This window comes from Anarhichas minor, unplaced genomic scaffold, assembly GCF_050575085.1.
Source record: "Anarhichas minor isolate MPS153535 unplaced genomic scaffold, ASM5057508v1 ptg000033l, whole genome shotgun sequence".
NCBI lineage: Eukaryota > Metazoa > Chordata > Actinopteri > Perciformes > Anarhichadidae > Anarhichas > Anarhichas minor.
The window spans coordinates 5,295,183-5,318,844 of NW_027466479.1; the positions used below are offsets into that span (position 1 = coordinate 5,295,183).

Genomic DNA, 23,662 nt, shown 5'->3' on the forward strand with positions numbered 1-23,662 from the left:
CCTTCACAAATGATCTGCGACTTCTTACCTTGCCGGTCGAGGATGTCCTCCGCTCTTTGTTTGACACAGTTTCTCGACTCTCTCTGACATCGTCTTCTCCCTCCCCCCAACTCTCGGAGGCCGTATCAGACTCAGTGACTCCAGGCGATTCAGACTCGGTTGAAGTGTCTTCTGAGAGCGAAGGCGCCGATTCCGGGGACTCAAGGTGCTGCTGTTGGTCTTTTGATTTGGGAACATTGGTGCAATCAACTTCAGGTGGTTGGTGCCTTTTCTTCTTTTTACCTTTCCCTGCCGTTTTATCTGGTTGTGTGCCAGCAGCAATTGATTGAGCTGTGGGTTGGATGTCTGGTCTGCAGGTCACAGCCTTGTGAGAAAAGCCAATGGATTCGGCAGCATTCCTGGTTTCTGAATGGGATTCTTCTTTCTCAACAGATGTAACCGCTGCCAGTTGGACGTGTTCCTCAATGTGAGAATAGGGTTTCTCTGATTGACATAAATATGGTGGACTTTGTTGGCTGGTCTCATCTCCTTTAACATTAATTACAAATTTCTCCCCTTCAACAACTGAAGGTCTCACGACACCACTGGCTGACTGTGGGTCCATCTTCTGCTCCATAGTGGAAGTTGAGTTATCTGAATCTGGTTTTGCCATTGCAGATTTTGTGGTAATTTCTTTTGCAACGTCAGAATCCACTTTTTCTGTCGTTAACTCCTCGGTGTCAGGCTCGGTTTTGTCTGTCACTTTTAGCCTCTTAGTCTTCTTGTTCTTCTTTCTGCGTTTACTTTGCTCGGTTTCGTTAGGCTGGACTGACGAGGCCGTTTCAACGTCTTCCTTTCCAAAGCTCCTGTTCTTTTCTTTCTCATTTGAAGAAACCTTGGTCTCCATGTCCTCCTTGACAGAAAGTTTCTTCTCGGTCTTATCTTCTTTGACCCTTCTCAACGTCATTTTGTCTTCTTTGTCCCTCATCTCTTCCTCACTCTCTTTAGGTGAACCATTTGGTCTCTTGACATCATCATCATGACCCTCCACTCCACCAGCCTTAGAAGGCAGAGATTGTGTTTTTACAGTCCTGCCTCGACTCTCCTTCTTCCCCACCTCCTTGCGCAGTGCATGCAGCTCCTCCGCAGCCTGCTTCTCACTCACACCTTTTTCAAACACCTTTTTGAGGATGCTCTCTTTGGCTTTCAGTATCAGGGCCGCTTTCTCGTCATTTGGGAGAGCAGATTTCTGAGGGAATTCTTGCTCCCTCCTTTTCGCTACCCCCTGACTGCTCTCTGGTTGTTCTGGTTGCTGAGAGACCGAAGCCTTCTCCTCTACTTTCTCTTTCTGCTCTTCCCATTTTATCTCCTCTTTCTTATCGCCTATTTCTGTATCCTTCAAAGCTATTTTTATTGCATCTTTCTCTGTCTCAATGGTATGTTCTGTCAATTCAAGAGATGCTGGAACTGCTTCCGTTCCCTGTTTTACCAAATCATTTTGAGCCTCAACTTTCCCGGCAATCTTTGCTTCACTTTCTCCTTTGGGATGCCCTTGAATCTGTGATTTCTGGTATTCTTCTGGTGATGTAACTACATCAATGGCCGTAGGCTGTCCTTCAATATTTGCACCAGCTTGATCGATTTCAGATGAATGTTTCATCTCTGGAAGGTGCGTTTCTCTCTCTGATCCTTTGGGCTTTCCGTTCCTTTTATTCTTCCTCTTCTTCTTGCTTTTGCTTTCCGTCTCTTTGGATGGAGAGGTCAACAACTGGTCTGACTGCTCCGCGTCATTGCTAGGTTTGATCTCAATCTTTAAAGGTTTATCTTTCTCCACTTTATTGCCCTTCTTGTCTTCAACATCATCTCTCTGTGCTGCCACATCACTCTTTCTATAATCCTCTTCACTCAATTTAGACACTTCAATGCCATCGTTTCTTTCTCCCTCATCTCTAAACTCTGCTGCCACAAAACCTGCCTGGTTTCCATCTTCAGAATCATGATGAACCACCAACGTGCCCTCATCACACTCCTTTTTCCCAACATCCACGGGTTCCTCACCTGACTTTAAAACAGCCGCTCCTTTTCTGACCTCTCCCTGTAAATCTTTGTCGATATCATAGACATGTGCCTGAATGGATTCTCCAAGACCATCTCTGAAAATGTTCCCCTTTCGTTTATAATCGGTCTCACTTGCACCTATTTGCACTCTCTCATCAGGCTTTTGCTTAGGAAGAGGCTCTGATTTACGGATGTTTGTCTGTGGCACAATCTCTTCTATGGCTTCCTGAACTCTTTTCTCAACATTAGTAACAAACTTACACAAGAGGTCTAGGGATTGGTCGGGCTCAATTGCAGCCTTTTCTTCCACTGACACTTCAATTTTGTCCTCTTCTGTAGTAGGGTCATAAAACAGTGAGTGATCTGATACTACAGATGTCAATCTCTTTCCATCGTCCAGTGTAATTCCTAAACCTTTCTTTAAAAGTGGAGGCCTTGAAAGCACCTCCGAGCTTACGTCTGACCAGTTTGCTGGACTGTCTGGGCTGGACACTGACATTATAACAGCAGGGCTGTATGTGCCACTTGATGAGGCAACAGGTGTAGTGCTGCCTTCATCCCCCTCCACTTCCACAGAAGCCAATTTCTCCTGTATCTCTGAAGCTATGTCACTGGAGATCAGTTCTTTTGCAATGGCATCCTCAAGATTAGAGACTTGTTGCCCAGTGGCAGAATCAAGTAAGCCTCCTTTCAAAAACTGGTTTGTGGCTATTACCCTGGCCATATTGTCTTCAACTAAACCTCTTTCACAGGCTTCAGATAGGGGAAGCCTTTCTCCAGTACTGATGTCAATGATCCCTCCGCTGTCTGCCTGGCTTTGAAGAAGCCTCAATGCTGGAACTGGGTCAACTTGCTTTGATGCAACTGCCTCAGGAAGGGTCAAGATGTCTCTTGTGTGCCCATCCTGAACACCTCTAAAGGTTTTCACCTCCAAGAAGCGTTTGCCTGTTTCAATATCTATCTTCCCCCTTTTTACAAGCTCAGAATAAGGCACAATGCGTGCAGTTTCTGGGTCAATCGCCCCTTGTGTTACAGTAGAAGAAGTCATGGCGTCACTGGCAATATTTTCATCCAGAAGACCCCTAGAAACGGCCTCTGTCAATGTCAGTTTACATCCAGAGTCAGGGTCTAAAATGGCTCCAGTCAATGCCTGGAAAATGACAGCTTCTGGGTGAGATGAAGGGCTGACTTTTCCTTGGTAGACCCACTCTAGTTCTTCCAGCCCAGGCGCAATGGACCGATCCACTAGTCCTCTATCTACAGCATCAGGAACTGACAGCCTCATCCCTGAAGCATGATGTATTATACCACCCTCAGCCACCTGCCTTGCCAACACCTGATAAGCCTCTTCAGATCTAATTAACCCTTTTTGAATAGCTTGCTCTAGAGGAACTGGAGACTTGGACTCTGGGTCAATAACACCTTCCATCTGTAGCTGTAAACTGGCTTTAGTGAGGGCAGTTGCTGAATCTGTATCATTTCCTTTGTATGCCTTCTCTAGTGCCACCAGTTCTTCTCTTTGATCCTCCTCAATCAGTCCCAGGTTTGCTGCTAGGGTGACAGAGACTTTCTTATCTCTGCATAGGTCAACAATCCCCCCAGACGCCACCTGGGCTTCCAGAAGTCGCGCAGCGGTGTTGGGGTCGATCAACCCTGCCTGTGCAGCCTCCCTTACCCCGCAGATCTGCTTTTTCTCTACATCCACAACCCCTGCAAGCATTTTATCTGACTTCAGCACACTCCACATTAGATCTTCACCCAGTAAACCCTCCTGCATAACATCTTCCATGCTAAGTGACTCACCGCTGCTCGCATCTAGGAAACCCCCAAACAGACCAGTCTGAGCCATTAATTTAACTGCTGTGTGGCCAGGAAGGACACCTTGGGCCACTGCCTCATCTGGGAGCAGCTTTTCCCCTTCCTCTGTCATCAGACCTCCCTGTTTGAGCTCTAGGACCAACTTCGCCCATTCAGCATCCTCCCCTTCCTTTTCCACTTCTGATTCACGGATATCAATCTGAGGTTTTGCATGCTTTGAGTCAGTCTCTGTCATAGGCATCTTTTCTTTGGTCATTTCTAATTCAGTCTGGGAATGCTTTATATCAGATTGTTTAAATTGAACATCTTCAGTTGCTTTTGCTCCCAGTGTGATAGACTTGAGAGGTTTTGTTGTGGTTTTCCTTTCTTCTGATGTGGTTGTAATTCTAGTCCCCTGCTGGCCACCACTATCCCTGGGTTTGAATTCAGTTGCTACCAGCTCCTTTGGTCCTTTAGCTGAAGCCATTAAACTTTCATGGTCGGATATTTCTTTCTTTTGAGCTTTTTCTTTAACCTTTTTATTCACACCAACTTCATTGTTAGCTTCAAAGGCTAAATCCCTCTTTGGAGTTACTGATGGTTTATGCAGCAGTTTGTAGTCATTTTCTCCATCATACCTTTCTTTTAGACTACCTGTACCATTCTTCTCAACTTCTTTATTTGGTGTGACTACATCGGAACTTTCTTCCTCAACCTCAGTTTGTGTGTCACTTATCCCAATAGCTGCCAAACTAAACTGTCTCACCGTTTTCAACTTTTCCTGCTCATCTGTGGTCAAACTGCTTCGTGGCTCAACTTGACTTCTAGATGCTCCAGCAATGAGTTCAGTAGCTTTGACCAACTCCACCAACTCAGGGTCGAGCAGCACCAATCTTTTTCCGGAATGAGCATCCACATAGCTGTGAGTCATGAGGTGAAACAGCAGCTTGTGTTTTGCTTGCTCTTCAGGATCCATGTCATGTGTTGGTGTTGCATCCCAGACAAGGCCTGCGGGAGATGATGAAGGCGATGGAGAGGATGGAGGTGGAGAGGAGCTGGTGGAACCCCAGCTCAGGCGGTTTAGAGATGGGGTACCTGACTGGTTCATGCTGGAAAGAACATCTGGGATGTGGGTGTTCTTGAGAAGACTGACAACACTGGGCTCAAGGGCCTCTTCAGTAGCCTGGTTTAGGGGAAGCACCTGGAGGGTTTCTGGGTTGTACAAAGCCCCAATGGCATGTCGCTGCCTTAGGATGTTCCTTGAAAGCTCACCTGAGATCACTCCTTTTTGAAGAGCCTCAACAATGGGCAGGAGTTCTCCAGTTTCAGGCCAGACTATTCCCATGAAAGCCCAAAGAGACTCAAGGACCAACAGAGCCAATCGAGGAGAAAGAAGATCCCTGCGTATACTTTCTTCCAAATCTAGGCGCTCTCCACTGAAAGGGTCTAGAATTCCCCCATTTTGCAGCTGTCGCGCTAACATGGCACAAGCTAGATCCTGGTCCATAAGCCCATGACGAACAGCCTCATCGACTGTCAATCGGTGGCCAGACCGTGGGTCAGCTATACCACCGGCAAAGAGCTGAGCTTCAAGAAGTCTTACAGTAACTTTCCGATCAATCAGACCTTCCTGAATGGCGCGGAATATGCCAACTTTTCTTCCAGACCGGAGGCAGACAGTTCCTCCAGGTTGCTGTTTGACAGGGAAGAGAAGGAGACCGGAGTCATCGTCGAGAACACAGCGCTCTTGTAGCTCGTGTAGGTTTAATTTTTCGGCTGTGTTTGGATCGATCAGCTCTTTTTGTTGTTGCCTTGACTGGAGCTTAGTGAGGGTTCTGGAAGTCAAAAGTCTCTTGTCATCTGCCTGCTCCAAACTCATCATTTTTCCCATTGAGCTCCTCAGGCCTCCAGTGTTCATCTGGAGTTCTAAAATGCGAAGTGCCACCTCTTCTCTGATGAGCCCAGACTCCATTGCTGCAGCTGCTGGCAACACATTTTGTTGTTGGCCATCTGTACACTTAGTATTTTCCACCAAAAGCAAGGCTCTCTCTAGCTCGGAAAGGGACTGTCGAGTGTGTGTGTCGATAAGGCCTTGAGCTAGACCTTGTTCCAGTGAAAGATTGAGAGGGGAGTCAGGCTGGAGGAGCCCACCCATAATGAGCTGGGCCTCCAGTAGTACATGGCAGGTGTCCTGGTCAATAAGACCACGTTGGGCTGCTCTGAACACTGGGAATGTTTCCACTGTTCCCAGGTCAATTACTCCAGCAATGGCAATTTGGGTCTAGAAAAATAAAGAAAACAAAATTCCAGTTGACATTCATTCCAGTAACATTGAAGAACAATGTGGTATGGCACTTTGAGACTCTAAATGAATCAAGTTATGTTGCTATGTTATCATATTAATTATACTATCTAGCATATTATGGGCAGAATCAGATGGTAGAATTAGAAAAAGAGGAAAACCCACAACCAGTTGCCATAAAAACATAACGGATATAATTAAAAACCAATAAATAAATCGCATGCTCATTATTTGTACATATACGGAATTTTACTTTTCTTTCCCATTTTCCACATTTGTTTTACATCAAAAAGGGCTTTAAAACTTACAACTGCACTGCAATTCTAAAACAAGCACTAAGCATGCAAAAAAGCAACAGAAAAATACAGAAAAAGCTCAAGATAAAGGAGAACAAAGACACACAAAAGAACTCAGAAGCGTTCAGAGGAAGAGGTGGATACAACTTCTAGTAGAGAGAAGAGAGAAAGCGAGCGCTACTTACCGTACGGGCTTGTCCCGTGGCACACGCACTAATGGGCCAGCTTATGTATCGGCAGAGCGAGGCGCGACAGGTGAGAAGCTGGTTGTTAGCAATCTGCATGCCACTCTTAATTCTGACTCCTATCACTGCACTGACACTAAATCCTGCTGACCTCACTTTAGACTGGAAGATAATACTATATGGATTATATAGATTATGGATTACTATATGGTATGTTTAGCTCTTCAGTTGCACAGATACCATGATGAATTGCAGATTGTTTTGCAACATACCATGTATCACATACAGTAAGACTGTTACTACTCATTATCATTGGCAAGGCATTGGCCGTATTATCTTGTGAGATACGATATGGTTTACACTTGCGCTAACTGAACAGTAAACTGATCTGCAGATTTAGTTTATTTCCCGTCTCCCATTCTGATCCTTGGCTCAGAGCTCGGATGTCCACAATTCTCCTCTGGCTGCTGTTAGTGGTTTTCAAGCAAAATGCTGGTTTAAAGTTTCACACATTAATAGTATGCATTAGAACAAACACAAAAACTCTCATTCACACACTCTGGTGATCTGGACACAACATGCTCAAATGGTGAAGTGTTTGTTTTTGCATAGCTGGCCTCTGGTGCACTTACACTCAAAACCCCTAAAAGTGACTTTTTCAAAGCGTCTACGCTTCAGTGAGTATTTGTTTAGTCACATAAGAGTTCCCTGTAAAAACACAGAACATCCACAGAGGAATCGGTCGTGAGGTGCAGCCGTCAAGACAAGAATTATCATCAAGGATTGCTTGGAACCTGAAATTCTCACACATTCAATACATTTTTTTGACAGATGCACCGTATTGGATGTGGCAGAAGAGGAATGACAAAGTGGGAGCTGACTGTGCATGTATAAATGATCGATTGTACACAAACAAGGGGTAAACTTAATGCAGTAAAACATATTTCAATGTGATGCGTTTACTTTATGTAGTGGCATTATTTTACTACCACATAAAGCAAAGAAACATGATACTATTCAGTAGCTACTGAGATGATTAAAATGTAAAGGTATAATAATTCGTAAATTATTTGTTTCCAACGATGGATCCACAAAAAGCGGAGCGCTAAAGCTTCTAGCTACCGGCTAGCATGACTTGTGCGGCACCACTTAGGCCATGTATTACCATGTTAGCAGTTCAGCAGATGTATTTTCTGATGATAATGACAGTGATGGTGATGATGATGATGATGATGATAGATGATGAAATGACTGCAGGCTTTGAGGAGAACAATGTGAGTCAGTGGAACACTCCATGCTACGGCCCAGTTCAGACGTGTCATCCAGAGAATTCTTCTTTTCCCTTCGGTGTTAATTTAGAAAACAATCACATTTTCTGAAAAAGCGTTTATTCTATTATTTGTACCATCTCTCCTTGAATGACAAAAGAGGTCACACAAAAGTGCTAAAAATAAAAAGTTATTTTAAGATCATCTGGATGCACGTCTGAACAGGGTCTGTGATGTTTGTTAAACCGAACCAAGTCAATGAGTGAGACTCGTCAATAGTGGTGATGTTTGTCAAAAATCAGTGAACACACATGCTGCACAACGCGCACACACACTCACTGGCCCACACGCAAACTCACGCTTAGCTCGCAAGCGTTTTCAGCAACATTTTTCACAATTACATTTCAACAAGCTTACAAAACCTGAAAATACATTTTTGTCTCAAATGGGCGCTACCCCCCCCTCTTCAACCGATCTACCTTTCTTTCCTCCTCTTTGGCCAGTTGCTGCTCCAGCTGCTGCAGCTGCTGGGAGGAGCTGTTACACAGCTGGTTGTAGGCGGCCTTCAGCTCGTCCAGCTGAGCCTCGACATGAGCACGCTCCTCTGGGGACAACCTGAGGAGGACACAAGGCAGAAGGTTAGAGCGGGTGGGCTTTGTGAGTTTAATGTGCGATGTACCCAAAAAGGATTTCTTCCTATTGTATCATTGAGACGAATGTTACCCATGAAAAAGCTCTAGATACTGTAAGCTGAAACAAACCATTTGGTAGAGTAACAAGCTGATAATATATAATACAGTACATATATATCACTGTAAACCTGTCCATTTGAAACATTCCCTTGAGGTTTCATCCAATTCCCCAAATTTCCCAAACTGTAATAAACCTGACAAAAATCAGCTTGAAGGGATAGTTTGGACTGTTTTTAAAGTGGCGTTATAGTTATGAGGTACGTAGTCAGTGTATTACCAACAGTACACGTTTGTTTATATTGTGTGAGTATGGTGAATTTTGAACTAACCATAATAATAAGACAAACTAAATACTCTAATATAGCGTACGCTTAAACTGATATTGATTTTATTTGTTAGGTGTCTATAATACGTCCACAGCAGTGCATTGCTTTGCTCCTTTGCTGGTACTCCTGTCTGTTTCTCCACACTCCATCTGCTGAAGGGAAATACACTGACTATGGAGAAGAACCTCATACAACCACACTTCAAAAAATCCAAACTATCCCTTTAATTCAGAATTTCCATGACAAGCAGCTGGATGAGAATGCACTGCTTGTTGCTCTGTTCTCTGTGCTCGATGCTACAGTAGTGTAGTGAATGTGTGGAGCGTGATCTTACTTGCTGGCCTGTTTCGACAGCAGGAAGCCCTGAGTGCTCCTGATGGCTTCAGCCACTTCGTCTTTCTTGGCTGCCAGCTGTTCACTGATGGCCTTTAGAAGAACACATATGCATGATGCTCTCAGTACAGTACAACCACCAGTGTCTATGTTTCAATCAAACAGCAAATTACATTTTATTCATGAGGAAGCATAACCCTAACTTGTCTGTGGAATAATGTGTGTAATCATATTAGATTTCTGTTGTACCTGTTGAGCAGCAAGTGAGGACTCGGCGTTGGGGCCCCCGGTCCGTCCCTGGAGGCCTTTGACCCAGCCCAGCAGGTCTGAGACCTGCCCCACCCTGGCCTGCTTCTCCTCCTCCACCTCTTTCTGCACAGATAAAAAAAAATTAAAGATAAATCTCAAACTATTTACCTTACACCTTATACTTTGCACTGCAGTGAATTAATCGAACCACACATTCCAAACAGGAGGGAGACACACAGCGAAACAAAGCCCCACCTCCTCTTCTTCTAGTCTTCTCAGGGCATCGCTGATGTACTTTACGTGTTGGGTTGTCAAGGTGACCAAGGCTGTGTATCGTGTGCGCAAGTCCATGAACTGCAGAGAGAAACACCCGGAAACAAATACAAGATATAGATTATATTATATAATATTATTAATCACAAGAGTTTAGCAGACTCTCTCATCCTCACCTCCTGAGTGATGGCATCAGAGGAAGAGTGCATCCTCCTCCTCTTGACAGCCGACTTGTGCGTAGATTCCACGAAGGCTCTGTAGGTCATCAGCTGCAGTTCGTAGTCCTAAAGAATACAGCCGTGTACACATGAGTAAGTCAAATATCTGTATTATGATTGCACATAATACAAGAGTATTTTAATGTAATAATGTAATACTAGTTGGTAAACCGACACTTATCAAATGCATTTACACGTCTTCTTGATTGTTTGCGACACAGAACAATGGCGACCAGATCATTTGGACCATCATAGTGAAACGGCTCCGCACACACCAGTTCACATATTTGACATGCTGCATATGAGAGTCCTTACCTTCACTGAGGTGCAGTACAGTTTGGAGTGAGTCTGGCACTCGTCTAGTTTGGCCTGATTCTGTTCAATCTCAGCTACTAATGCCTGAGGAGGGGAATCGGAACATAAAGAACACATATCATGTATTTAAGTCTGTCAGATTTAATATGTCGGTTCCATTTTGTTTCATCCCTATTTTTCCATCATAGAACATTTGAGGCGCACCGATATTTCTAATCTTGAATCGTTCCTTAGACTCGATCCATAGCATTTAGTGTAACTAACCGTCTGCTGGGCCAGCTGCTCGGACAGCGCCTTGCTGTCCGACTGTCCGGGTTGTGTGTTCTCCTGTCTCTCCGTCGTTTCTTCGATCCAGCTGATCAGAGCGGAGTGACCGTGTCTGTACTGCTGCAGGGCCGAGCCCAGGGCTTCTAGATCGGTCCGTCTGCAATCAAACGGGGAAAGACTTTAGGAATATTCAACGCACAAACACGTTTATTCTAAGTACAGCATAAGTTTAGTACAGTGCACTGCTTTTTCCTATTTTCTTGCATTACAACCTGGAATTAAAATGGATTTCTATTTGGATTTTATGTAATGGACCAACAGAAAAATAACTAAAGCTCCACAGTATCTGTCCATAGAACCACTTTAAAAAGTCAAAATAAAGAAACATTTTGATTCCAGGTTGTAATGCAACAAAATAGGAAAAACGCCAAGAGGGCAGTGTATCCAGTATGAGAATGTTTATATAAAAGACAATATATTGTAGCATGTTCTGCCATTATACACTTCTCTATTAATCACCACACTGACCCTCCCTCTGTTAGTCCTCCTACTCATCTCTTCCCCAAACCTTCTCTCTTTCCTCATCGTCACCCCGTCCCGCTCACCGTGTCTCCATCTGTCTCTTGACTCCGCTCCACCTCTCGGCCACCTGATTGGCTCTCTCCTGGTAGCGCTCCAGCTCGGGGCTGCGGTCTGGGTGGAGCCTGCTGAGCTGGGAGGCCGCCTCTTTGGCCCGACCCACCTCCGACTGCAGAGCCTGGAAGACGCCCTCCTGCTCGACAAGCTGGGCCTGCCGTCTCTGGAGAGAGATCGGACGGAGAGGATGCAGCACAACGGTCAAATAGTTTCACTACATGAAGTATTAGTTTATATGACAATGTGTCCCTTACCCCTAGTTGATCTTTGAGGCTATGAATGGCCGCCGTGTCAGCAGGAACGATGTCCTCTTCACTTAGCCTGCTCTCGTTCTTCCTGACCTGGCTCTCCGCTTCATCCAGGCTACGCATCAGGATGTCCACCGTTTTTAACCTGAGGAGGTTAAAGGTAAAGTGTGAGTGACACATTCACGTATATTTCTGAGTTGATGAATAGATAGAAAGAGGAAAGAGCTCCCGAACTTTTCGAGGTAGACGGTCGAGAGGTTGTGCAGTTTGTCCGTCTTCTCCACGGCCTGGTTGAGTTCAGACCGGAGGACGGGAACAGCGGAGGACGTCGGCTTCTCCTCGAAGAAACTGACGCAGCGCCGGGACACGTCGCCCAGACTGGAGCGCACGGCGTCCAGATCCGACTGCAGCTTCTGGACAAGAATGAGAAATGAGGGGGGTGAGTAACGTCCAAGTAGAGTTCAAAAACTCACATCTTTCAAGAAACAGTAACTGATATTAATTATTGCCAGTTGCAACCATCAGATGGGGCTCGAACTGACCTCTTGCTCCGCTATCTGGACAGTGTTGTCAGCGCTGTCACCTGACAGCCGGCTGGGGGGCGGAGTCTGAATCCCCCTCATCAGCCTCTGCTCGGCCTCATTTAGACGAAGGGTGATGTTCTGCAGCTCCGACAGGTACGAACGGGAGACCGACTCGTCCTTCTCCACTGGAGAGAGGGAGAAAAGAGAAAGAGGAGTTATTTGGGACCTGAACAGTAACACTGCAGCCATTTGCTTTCACATATTCCCTTCTGAGATGTAATGGAATAAAAGTATTACGTGGCATGAGAAGGAAATAGTTTAGTAAAGAACCTCTTAATGTACTTAGTTACATCCCACCCCTGGGCATTTCTAATCTGAGTGTTTAGGAGGCATGTGTGAATCCATGAGAGTACATATTTGTCCCACCGGTCTCCATGTTGAGCAGCAGGTCCTGGCAGTGCTGCTGGGCCTGCCGGACGTCCTTCTCCAGCTCTCGTCTCTCGGCCGCCGTGAACACGGAGCTCTCTTTGCTGTCGGACAGGAAGTCGGCCAGCTGGGACTCCAGGTGATCCAGACCCTGCTGCCGCTCCGCCGGGGCCTGACAGCGAACCTGACGGGTGAGACACAAGAGGGAGACGGTGAGTAGGAGGACGGGAGCGGGACAGACTGGAAAAGGAGAGGACAGATCGAATGGAATTCAGCCTCACCGTGTCCAGGTTCCATCCAGAGACGGTCCGGATATCTTTGAGCAGGTAGTGCCAGGACACCACACTCTTCATGTTCACATGCAGTTGATGCCACAGAGACATGACCTTCTGGTACAGCTGCTCTGCCCTGCACACACACACACACACACAACAGTTTTCTTACCACTTCCTGACACATTATTATACAAACTGGAAACCAATTCCTCACCAAAACATCCACACCTTATCACCAACTTTACAACCATCACTATCCTGTTGTTTACTTCCACAACAACACTACATGTGCTCCTCGCATGCGTCTCACCTGCTGGCTGTGTCGATGGCCTCCTGGTTGGGAGGTGGGACGGTGAAACACACCGAGGGGACCATAGCCTCGTTCCCCGTCGTGCTGATCACCTTCCACTTGGTCCTCTGAGAGTTGTCCTCCAGCACACACTCCTCGCCGCGGGTTATCGTGATCTGAGAGGAGGCGGGGGGGCGCAGGATGGATGCAGACACAGCAAAAGAGAGGGGGGATAGATTGAGCATGAATGGAAGGGGGGGAAGAGAGGATGGAGGAAAAAAATATGGATATGGAGGTTATGGGAATACAGATGTTGGGAGCGAGGAAGGGAAGACGAACAGATGCGAAGAACGTGAAGAACAAGATGGGAAAGTAAGAGGAAAGGGAGGATTTTGATGGTTAAAAAGAAAGATGAGGGAGGTTAGATAACAGGATGGATGGAGGAGAGATCAGATGAAAAAGAGGACAAATCAGGGAGGAGAGAAGTGAAAACATGTAAACCAAAAGTTGATAGCAACAAACCCATAATGCAACACAAAATACAAACATTCATGAATTTCATGAAGTTAGCAGAAGCCCTAAAATGATATGACATTAGAGACCCTGACACGGGAACGATGCAATGTGGGCTGAAAGCTGCTTTGCACCTCTACACTGGAAGCCTTTATTGTGAAAGCAGCAAATATTCTCCAAACTTAAAGGGCCAGTTCGGATTTCTTGAAGAGTATGAGGAATTTATCCAGAGCCAACCTACAGTGGATGGAGTTTGGAGAAACAGACAAGAATACCAGCAAGGGAGCAAAGAAATATACTGCTGTGGACGGGGGGCAGCAGCAAAATGTATTGAAAACACCTAAAACTATCAATATTAGTTTAAGCGTATGCTAAATTTTAAAATGGTTTCATGGCTTTACCTTGCCGGAAAACAGCACTTTCAAAAGGGGAACTGAAGTCGTTATCTAAAGAAACTAAAAAGGTTAATTTTACAGACAACATAAACAGCTAACCAGTCAACTCCTGTGTTCTGCGAGGTAAAGAGTCTGGTGATGAGGACAAAATGAAGGCTTCAGTTCCCCTTCAGAATGGCTTTCTAACAGCAAGGTAAAGCTATGATATATATATATATATATATATATATATATATATATAATATATAATATATAATATATATAAGCATACACTTAAACTGGTATTGATTTTTTTAGGTGTCTAAAATACGTCTACAGCAGTACATTGATTTGCTCCCGTGCTGGTTCTCCTGTCTGTTTTTCCAAACTGGCCATCCACTGTAGGTAGTACACAGACGATACAACCACACTTCAAAACATTCCAATCGCTCCCTTAAAGTGAGGTTTATTGATACCTGGACTGGGTTTCACCAATTCACCGACGAGTTAAAAACAAACAGCAGTGACGTGGTGATTTAAAGAAACCCAGCAAGGGACAAAAACAAAGTCGTGATTAGAGCATTTATTTCCTAAAATAAACACAAGGCAAAGCCACGAGACTGTGAGGAAGTGTTTTAGGGCTGCCTCCCCCACCCCCCACCCTCTCTCACCCCCTCCCTGCACACACCAGTCATCAATACATACCTATAATGCAATGCTATGTACATGGAATGTCAATCAGAAGTTGAAAGCAGCGACTTGTTATTGCCTGGCTGGCTGAACGAGGGCGTGTTAAATCCAGTTCAGCTCACTGATTGCCACCTGCCCTTATCAGCGCTGATGCCGTTTACAAACCCACGACTACTCGCCCCTCTGAGCGATTCCTCATCCCCCTTTACCTCTGGTGCAGTCAGTGTGAAAGCATGAGTATGTACAACAAGAAAGTAAATAAATGGTGGACACACATGGAGATGTGACTGCTACGGTCTGTCTCTACTGTCTATAACCCAACTTCTTTACTCGAAACAATAACCACAATTTAGCATTTTGTTCTGATGGATCAGGCCCGATTTCCATTTTTTGGTTTCAGGGCAGAAAATCCAATGAAAGGAAGGTAGAAGGACCAAATCCATACACACCTACTGTTTAACTAATTTCACCTGCCAGGGTGGGTATCAAACTCACGCCACTTTAATGACAGTGACGCCTGACATCAGCTGATAAGAGAGGAGCAACCAGGGCGGCGTGTGTGCAGTGTGTGATTCTGAGGTGAGAGAGGGAGAATGTAGGCAGCTATACCTGAACGTTTGTCTTGTCGGCCCAGAGGAAGGGAAGAGGATGAGGAAGAGGAGAAGGAGGGAGTGAGGAGGGAAAGGCAAAAAAAGGTACATGAGGGTATGGAGAGAGAAAGGAGGAGACACAGGAAAGTGAAGGAGAGAAAGATTACTTTTGGTCATGTGCATGTTTGCCAGCACACACTGATTTCTTTTAGCATAAGTTTCAGCTCTGATTTCTAGATCGGTGATTCGGTAGAAGACCAAACCACCTTCCTTCTTCACCTGGATACAACACCTCACATTTAGTATGCTTCGATGGACAAACTGACCCCGAGGAATCTAACACAGCAAACTAAAAATAGCAGCGTGAGGGGGCAGCAGCGTGCCCATGCTGCGATGGGGGTGCAGGTTTTTCGACCGGGCCCAGCAAAAGGGGATGAGACAGATCTTTAATTCATGGGCTCTTAGATTTCCAGAGGACATCACAGCTGAGAGTGAGAGGAAGGGAGAGAGACCTTCTGTGTGCGTTACATCAAAGCAGCACTGAGGGGAATCAATGCACAACTTCAGCTCCACTCTCATTATTCGCTACTTTACTTCCTCTCTTATGGCTGTTTACAAAGATCTAGTCACGTATTTTTGTTTTTTCCTGAAGAGAACAAAAGGCAAAGATCATCTATTGTGGGAACTATGTGAGGGATAAATGCTGGAACATTGTTCAGCTTCCAAGTTGAGCGCTGCTATTTATACTTGCCAGTAAAAATGAAGTGAAAGCAGTTGGAGCAGTTACTAAAAAAACAAATCCACTATTATTCATCAAAAGGGACCACTTAGACGGAGAAAAGACATTGTGTAGACGCACTCATCAATTTAAAGATTAAAAACACATATATATATATATATATATATATATATATATATATATATATATATATATATATATATATATATATATATATATATATATAGGAGCCATAATAGAGCAGCCACTAAGTGGATGTGGGAGGGGCTTGGAGAGGAAGTGCAGGGCAGAGAATAGGCGGTCGGTGGTGAGGGTTAAAACAATAGAGTGGGTGAAGTCACAGTTTGTCACATCTTCGTCCTGGAAGTCAATGGTTCCTGATACAACGCAGGTTTTTCAGAGCTAAGATGGGATCTACAGTTTCTTTTTGGTTTTCGGTATCGGAAACTAACTACAACATGCACACGTATGTGGTGGGTCCCCATACCTCTATCTGTCTGTAGTCGCAGATGGCTCTTATGGGTGTTGTGGGTCCCAGGGTGCTCTCTGCGTTGCGGGGGCGGAGCTGCACCACCGCCTTGGCCCGGCCCACCAGGCTCGCCACCGTGCTCCGGTACTCGATCAGCTGCTCCTTCTCCTCCTGCGGGACGGAGAGAATCATTAGGACTGCCGATCACTTCACGTTGGTTAGCTGGTCTCAGAGTAACAGCGGTTCATTTTACGGTCCAACAGCAGCAGCATAAACAGGAAGGAAATACTATGAAGCCTTTATTATTGTAGTAGACTGTATAAGAAGAGGACGTAGTCATCACCTCGGGTTCTGCATTTTGGCCGTCGCCATCTAAAGCATCCCCTGCTTTATGGTCTGTTTGACTCTAAATGGAGCATAATGTACTAAATGAACATCATGCTGTATTGAAGAAGACTTGAAACTAGAGATTGAGACCATAAACTCATGTTTACAATGTTTACTGAGGCAATAAATCAAGTAGAGTCATTTTCTCATATACTTCTATACAACCAGAGGAGTCGCCCCCTGATGGTTATTAAGGAGAATATAAGTTTATGGCACTTCAGCATTGGCTCCACTTTTCAGAACCGGAGGTTGCCGCCTGAAAATAGTGTCAAAATCCTTAAAGAGACAACATATTTCAACCACTATGGGTCTTTGTCAGGGAATTTAACAAACAACCTACAGTGGTCGAAACATGTTGGCTCTTTTAAGAAATGCTTTTTGAGTTATTTAAGATTTTGGAGAGCCTGGATTGCTTTCCTGTGTACCCACATTTTCCAAATCCCTCAAAGCGATTTGATTTACAGTTGAGAACACATATCACCCGTTGTGTCTCTCTCCTAATCTGCCAAGACCTCATGGTGGCGCTAGAGGAGAAGTCATGAGGCTTCATCCTGGGAGATGATGGATGGGCTGACTGGCATTGGCATCCTTAACTAAAAATATTATGATACATCTTTCTTTAAGTTATCTATTTTACGCCAAAAGAACTGTGAATTATGAAGGAGAATGATGGATAGCCTATTAGCCTGTAGCCTGTGATGAGTGGACTTCCTGACTCAGCTGCTCGTGTTAGCTTGGGCACTATCCATTAAAGATTTAAAAGGGTGAGCTCTTCCACCCTGACAAGTATAAGTACATTCAATTTATGTGTGGCCCCCAGCAGAGAGAGTCATTAAGGGTTTATTATAGAGAGGTACTGATGGATTGAGTGAGAGGTGGAGACAGAGTGAGATAGAAGGAGGGAAGGGAACAATGGGGCCGTTATAAATAACTTTCAAATTACACCCCAGAAATGAATTTCACACTGAGACGGCGTTCGCTGCGGTCAGCACGACTAGAACAACTCAAATGACGAGCTAGAGGAAACTCAATTAATCACGAGGTACATTCAAACGTGGGGGCATGAAGAATTCCAAATTAATTGGAACCACAGGATCAACAGCCATCACTATGAGAACAATTTGATCATCAGAGAAGCGTTAATATGCTCTCTGGTCCTCTGGGTGTGATGAACTTATTACAAAATCTGGAGCTCACGAAGTCTAACCGTGTATGAAGAAGTAGTAAAATATCTGAATATTCATCAAATAGTGATACAAGTCTTATGAAAACCGTAATCTCTGCATGAAAGAGGGTGAAAGGGCTGATTTAATATCCTCTCCTCGGTTATCATGAGAGTCAAACAAAAGGTTCTGCTGTTCGTTACCATACAGAAGCTTTGGTCTTTTAGCATCAGCTTCAGTGAGAGACGAAGCACAGCGGACTGGAAACTGATGGACGCACACAGCGTTAGATAATAGCACGTGGCTGTAGACGCACACAGATCTGTGAAAAGAGCAGCTGTTTGTGACACGCGCCTCTGTATTGAGGATACGCTCGCTGCTCCGGCCTGTGGAGCGTTACCCACACTAACGCTGCCATCTGCTTCAAGTCAGAGGTGTGTGTGTGTGTGTGTGTAGAAGGTAGGTGTGAAGATGGCAGTCTAACAAATATAGGACACGGATGGAGAGGGGGGGGGGGGGGGATGATTCAGCAAAGGCACTCTCTACCAGATTACTTCCCCGTGTCATGTGGTGTGCTGCGGCTGCCCGAGACACAGCAACAATCGCTGGTGCTAACACCTCAGCTACTGCAGCTCCCTGCTGCTCCTGTGCTGTGTATACGTGCACAACTAGCTCCTGTTAAAGCTTCTGTCCGGGACTCTTTACATCTTTCATGTATAGGTTTGCTCTGTGGACACAAGGTGGCAGCAGAGCTTCTAAACCTGAAGGAACGCAGTAAGCTGGGATAACAGAGAAACATCATCATCTTCATCTATATACATTTATCCAGAGAATCTAAATTAAGTTGAAAAACCTTACAAGCAGCAGCCACTTTAAAGAACTTGTGTTTGGTTGAATTAATTACAAACACGCCAGAGTGTTTTTTCCCCTAAACCAGATTGATAATGCGTAGAGCCAGACCTTTTTCAGCTGACGCAGAGCTGAGGAGAAAGGGTTCCAGTAACAGTATCCAAAAGAGAGAAGAGACTTTGTAAACGAGAACCTTTTATTTTGAAGGGGAAGGCCCTTCCTGGATTGATTGTCCTGAAATAAAGACTTCATTCAACTTCTACGGTTTCCTATCGAGTATCTTCGATACATTTGAGGGTAAGCTGCTTTGCTCAAGGGTATTGAGGAAGCGTCCTCAATTTATTATTTCTAGTTGTTTAATGAATTTGCTGCCTTCATTTACTGCAGGTGGTTCAAATCAAACATCTGAGGATTACAGAGTTAGAAAATTATGTATATGAAAAATGAAGAACACAAAAATGTGAATTTTTTAGCTCATAAAGTTGACCAGTGCAGCGCTCAGAACTGGAGGTACAAACTGAAGGGGGACAGATACCATTGAGTCCTGCAGCAGGTCCTCCAGCTTGCTCAGTCTGCTGTTCTTGTCACAGGTGTACTGTCTCTTGATGGTTTCCTGGAGCTGGCGCAGGTACGACTCACAGTCCCGAGCATCACTCATGAACTGACACGGGAGACAGGAACAGTAAACATGATTAGAATGATTTTCACGGGGACCTGTAGAGGACAGTGAACATGAGATATTCTGTGTACATGGTACACCTGGTAACAAGGAGAACAGCGGGTGGATTTGGTGAAAACTCTATTTTACATATTCTGAACGCTCCGTTAGAAAGCTCACTTTCTGCTCGGGAGCAAAGCTGCAACGGTATTCGTCGCCTCACCTGGAAGTATGCCGTGTTGTCTTTGAGATGCTGCTCCACGCACACGCACAGCTGGTTCACCCACTGCCACTGAGTCTGCAGGGCCGCGCTGTACGCCTGAAAGCACGCAGAGAGACATGTCACACAGCAGTTACATACAGCGCACGCTTCAAAGGGGAGCTACGAGGCATCAGCGGGGATGTTGATCGGCACAGACAGTCACAGTCATCAGGCAGCTTCTGAAACTTCTTGTTCCGACTGTGCAGTAATACGCAGAGGCGGAGAATAGGCAGTGTGAACATGTAACCAAGTATAAAAATCCCAAGTCACCAGAATGATCTCAGGAATGATATAATATGGTTTTCTACAAAATATTCATTAATTTTCAGTATTTAAACCTTTAGATACCAGTTTAATTACATAATACCACTGGTTTGTGCTGCTTCTAGCCGCAGCTCAGCCGTCGCCATGTTGAGAGCCATTAAGAGGCAATCGATATGCTCCCGATCTCTTATAAAGCACCTTTAAGGGTCTATTTTATACGTATTATAGGAGCTGAGGTGGAACTTTCAAAATTAAAAAACCTTGCCAAAATGTTTAGCAAATGCATTAACACAGCCAAAATAATGGAAAAAATTAAAAAGTCCAAGAATGTCCCTAGTGAGGCAATAAGGTTAATATTTATATTGGATATAATTCAAAATGTTTGGCAAAAAGGTTTACAAAAGGTCACATTTTACCTTCTGCCCTTTTTTTTTATCCAATTTACATTTATTGACTTCTAAAAATGCAACCCAACAAAACATCATGAAGAGCACAGTCCAGTAAAAGCAGCTGGGGTTGAACTGCTCCAATAAATGAGTCAGAGGCAAAAGCCGGCATCTTTAAAGGTCATTCAGTCTCAGTGCATAAAGTCATGGGTTCACCTCCACAGTCTGTTTGGCTGGATGGTTCTCCAGACACAGGCGGTTGGCTGTTTCCTGGAGCGACCTCATCACATCTTGTTTTTCATCCAGCTCCAACCTCGCTTCCTGCAAACAGAACAGGAAAAGATGGGTGGTTACAGTAGATTACAGGTTGCTTTTTCATGGCACCGGCCTGGCTTGTGTGCGTGTAAACACTACTGATGTGTGTGTAGAAAACATATTTGGACATAATTGCATTCTGTAGAAACTGTGCAGGGAGGCTTGTGTTATGTATGCCTCTCGTTTCTCTTTCAATAGACATCTTCCAGAGGTCTGCGGTGTGCAGTCGACAGGAAGGTGGTGAACCCTTCCTCCACTCACGCTGTGTAACTCTCTCTTGGCGTTCATGCCGGCGTTGTTGTCGCTCCAGTCGAAGGCGATCTCCTCCTCCTCCCTCTCGTTGAGCCAGATCAGCTCCTCGGTGCAGTGCGCCACAAACGCGTGCAGGCTCTCCAAGCTCCGCTGGCGCCATGACGAATGTTCCTATGGCAACCACACAAACAGACATCATCATCATGCTGATCAGCAGTGCAGAGAGAAATAAAAATAAATAAAAAGACATCCTCTGTCCTCAGGGTGTTCTAGGGGATTATACTGTTGGTTTTGGTACGTTTGCAGGGATTTTACAATAAATTTGCATTTATTAAACCATTTTTAAATGAGCTTTCATAACAAGGATATTAATTAATCTTTTAAGAATATTAGGTCATATATTATTATTTAAGCTACATATGCATCTATGCGCACATGCACACAAAACAGAGAGAGTGTAAGACTGAGTATTTCACCAAAAAAAGAAAGACGCAAAATGTATTTTAATTCAGGAAAGCAAAACTTAAGTAAAACATGCAGTCATATAGTGTTAGGAATTAATAACACGTAAAACCAGAAATATATTATGAGACAAGAAGCAAGAGGGGACAAAGACATCAAAAGAGAAGGGGGGGGGGGGGGGGGGGGGGGCAAAAAAGAGAGCAGATGCAAAGTTAAGTGTTCTTAGCATGAGAGTCCTGTCATGGTGTAATGGGATTAACTGAGGAAGGGGGTGAACTGGGAGACAAAGTAGTGTTACCACACACACACACACACACACACACACACACACACACACACACACACACACACACACACACACACACACACACACACACACACACACACACACACACACACACACACACACACACACTTCTTTCTCAGAGACTGACCAGTAGTTTGCAGTATTGGTGTTCCAGCTTGACCAGGGTTTCAGAGTAACTGCTCTTGAAGTTGGGGGATACTTTAGCCTGAATGAGAGGAAGGCAGAGCGTCGTCACAAACCCACGTCTCTCAGCCCAGAGATCTCTGTGTTCGTGTATGAGCGGTGTGTGCGTACCTCGTAGCTGCGCGCCTCCTGCAGGCTGCTCATGAGCTCTTCCACCGCGCCGTGTACGGCGTTGTGCTCTTGGAGGTTGTTTTCTACGGAGGGGAGGTCGGCGCCCCATTCAGCGTGCTCCAAAAGGTCCTGAGACGCACAAAGAGCAACGAAATATTTCGTATTTTTAGCCCACGGAAAACATTTGTTTTCTTAACTTTTTCAATATTTTGAAGTCTCGTTTCAGTTGAATATGTTTTCAGGCTTGTAATGGCTTTTGAATGTAGATTTGATGTTATTATTGTAATATTAATGTAATTTAATCTCTTGACCGTTTCATACTTTATGATATTATGAAATATAAATGCTTTCCAATAATGTTTTACTGTTTTCTGTACAGGGTCCAAGATCCACTATATGGTATTTATGTTTCCTATTGATAGAGCAAAAGTTCCTGCTTCTAAAAAGTGAGGATTTTCTGCTTTTATTCCATATTATTGTAAACAGAGTATTTCATACATTTCATTGACTAAATCGAATAATCAAGACAGAAAAAAATGACCAATAATGAAAATAATGGCGACGTGCATCCTCCAATATTACAGCTACAGTTTCTGACCTGCGTCTCCTCCACCCATCCGAGCAGCTCGTAGATGAACCTCAGGCTCCCTTCGTCCTCTGATGACGACATGGCCACCAGCTGGGAACGGGCCGTGGGTCGCCGCAGGAGCGCAGCACCGACTGCACCCACGGCCCCCACGGCTCCCAGCAGGGTCTGGCCCAGCGTCAGGCCGCCATCCGTGGCTCTCTGGCTGGGGTGCTCTGCCCCCGTGGTGCCCAGGGCCTGGGAGAAGTGGCCTTTCCTGTAGACGCTGGAGCACTGCAGTCTGAGGGAGACCAGCTCCTCTTGAAGGCAAGACACTCTGGTGATGTGAGAAAAACGTGTATAGTTACTTACCAATTCCTTTCCCTGAGTTGATTGGCCTAAATGGTACAGTACATAAGTTAACAGCTGCACTGAAAGGCATCACACATTTTAATTAAGTTTCATAACTCGTCTGGAGTTCAATCGCCCCGTCGCTCAGAGGTCCCTGCGGCCGATCAACCCGGTCACGTTTTTTTTACTGTCCTGGCCCCACAGTGGTGGAATGAACTCCCCACTGACGTCAGGACAGCAGAGTCGCTGCCCATCTTTCATCAGGCTGAAAACTCACCTCTTCAAGAAGTACTACCCTGAGCCTTCCACTCAGCACTTATTGTATTCATATTAGTTTGTTTCTGCACTGTACTCTTGTTCTGGTTTATGCTCTTAGATGCTTGTTTAAAAAAGGAGATGCACTTATGACTTCTGGTGACTAGTAGTTCTCTTGAATAGCTATGTTGAACTCACTTATTGTAAGTCGCTTTGGATAAAAGCGTCTGCTAAATGACTGTAATGTAATGTGTAATGAGAAGAGTTGAACCCTCCTCTCGTTCCCTGTTAGAAACTCACCTGAACACCAGCTGCTCCACCTGGTAGTACCTCTCCTCTCGGAGGACTTTGAGCTCCTGGTTGAGTTGTCTGATCAGAGACTCGCAGTCCTGCAGGTAGCACGCCAGCTCTCTCTCACACATCACCGCCTCGCCGCTCTCCACTCGAGACATGTCCTGGACACCACAGCAGGCAGGTGATGGATGAGCTTTTTTGTTTATTTGGCTTATGTGGTGACGTTCTTTTTATACGAGTTCTAATGTTCTAATGTCTGGTGTTCCC

General features: G+C 45.0%; 1 protein-coding gene across 22 annotated transcripts in view; it reads right to left on the bottom strand.

Moving 5' to 3' along the window:
* Positions 1-23,662, bottom strand: part of macf1a (microtubule actin crosslinking factor 1a) — a 187,635-nt gene that overhangs the window by 73,176 nt on the left and 90,797 nt on the right. For 14 of the 22 annotated variants that reach the window (XM_076105551.1, XM_076105550.1, XM_076105553.1 and 11 more), the window contains 25 exons: positions 23,402-23,556; positions 22,529-22,832; positions 21,931-22,059; positions 21,764-21,841; positions 20,877-21,038; positions 20,517-20,621; positions 19,612-19,707; positions 19,266-19,391; positions 16,350-16,502; positions 15,143-15,154; positions 12,978-13,132; positions 12,674-12,800; positions 12,393-12,576; positions 11,985-12,151; positions 11,677-11,855; positions 11,449-11,587; positions 11,164-11,357; positions 10,556-10,715; positions 10,292-10,375; positions 9,935-10,042; positions 9,741-9,839; positions 9,486-9,608; positions 9,238-9,329; positions 8,365-8,500; positions 29-6,115 (listed from right to left, as the gene is read on the bottom strand). In XM_076105551.1, the coding sequence (XP_075961666.1) occupies positions 29-6,115; positions 8,365-8,500; positions 9,238-9,329; positions 9,486-9,608; positions 9,741-9,839; positions 9,935-10,042; positions 10,292-10,375; positions 10,556-10,715; positions 11,164-11,357; positions 11,449-11,587; positions 11,677-11,855; positions 11,985-12,151; positions 12,393-12,576; positions 12,674-12,800; positions 12,978-13,132; positions 15,143-15,154; positions 16,350-16,502; positions 19,266-19,391; positions 19,612-19,707; positions 20,517-20,621; positions 20,877-21,038; positions 21,764-21,841; positions 21,931-22,059; positions 22,529-22,832; positions 23,402-23,556 (9,354 nt within the window). The remainder of the gene's footprint in view (positions 1-28; positions 6,116-8,364; positions 8,501-9,237; positions 9,330-9,485; positions 9,609-9,740; positions 9,840-9,934; positions 10,043-10,291; positions 10,376-10,555; positions 10,716-11,163; positions 11,358-11,448; positions 11,588-11,676; positions 11,856-11,984; positions 12,152-12,392; positions 12,577-12,673; positions 12,801-12,977; positions 13,133-15,142; positions 15,155-16,349; positions 16,503-19,265; positions 19,392-19,611; positions 19,708-20,516; positions 20,622-20,876; positions 21,039-21,763; positions 21,842-21,930; positions 22,060-22,528; positions 22,833-23,401; positions 23,557-23,662) is intronic. The other 8 variants (XM_076105558.1, XM_076105559.1, XM_076105562.1 and 5 more) reach the window with 1 other exon arrangement.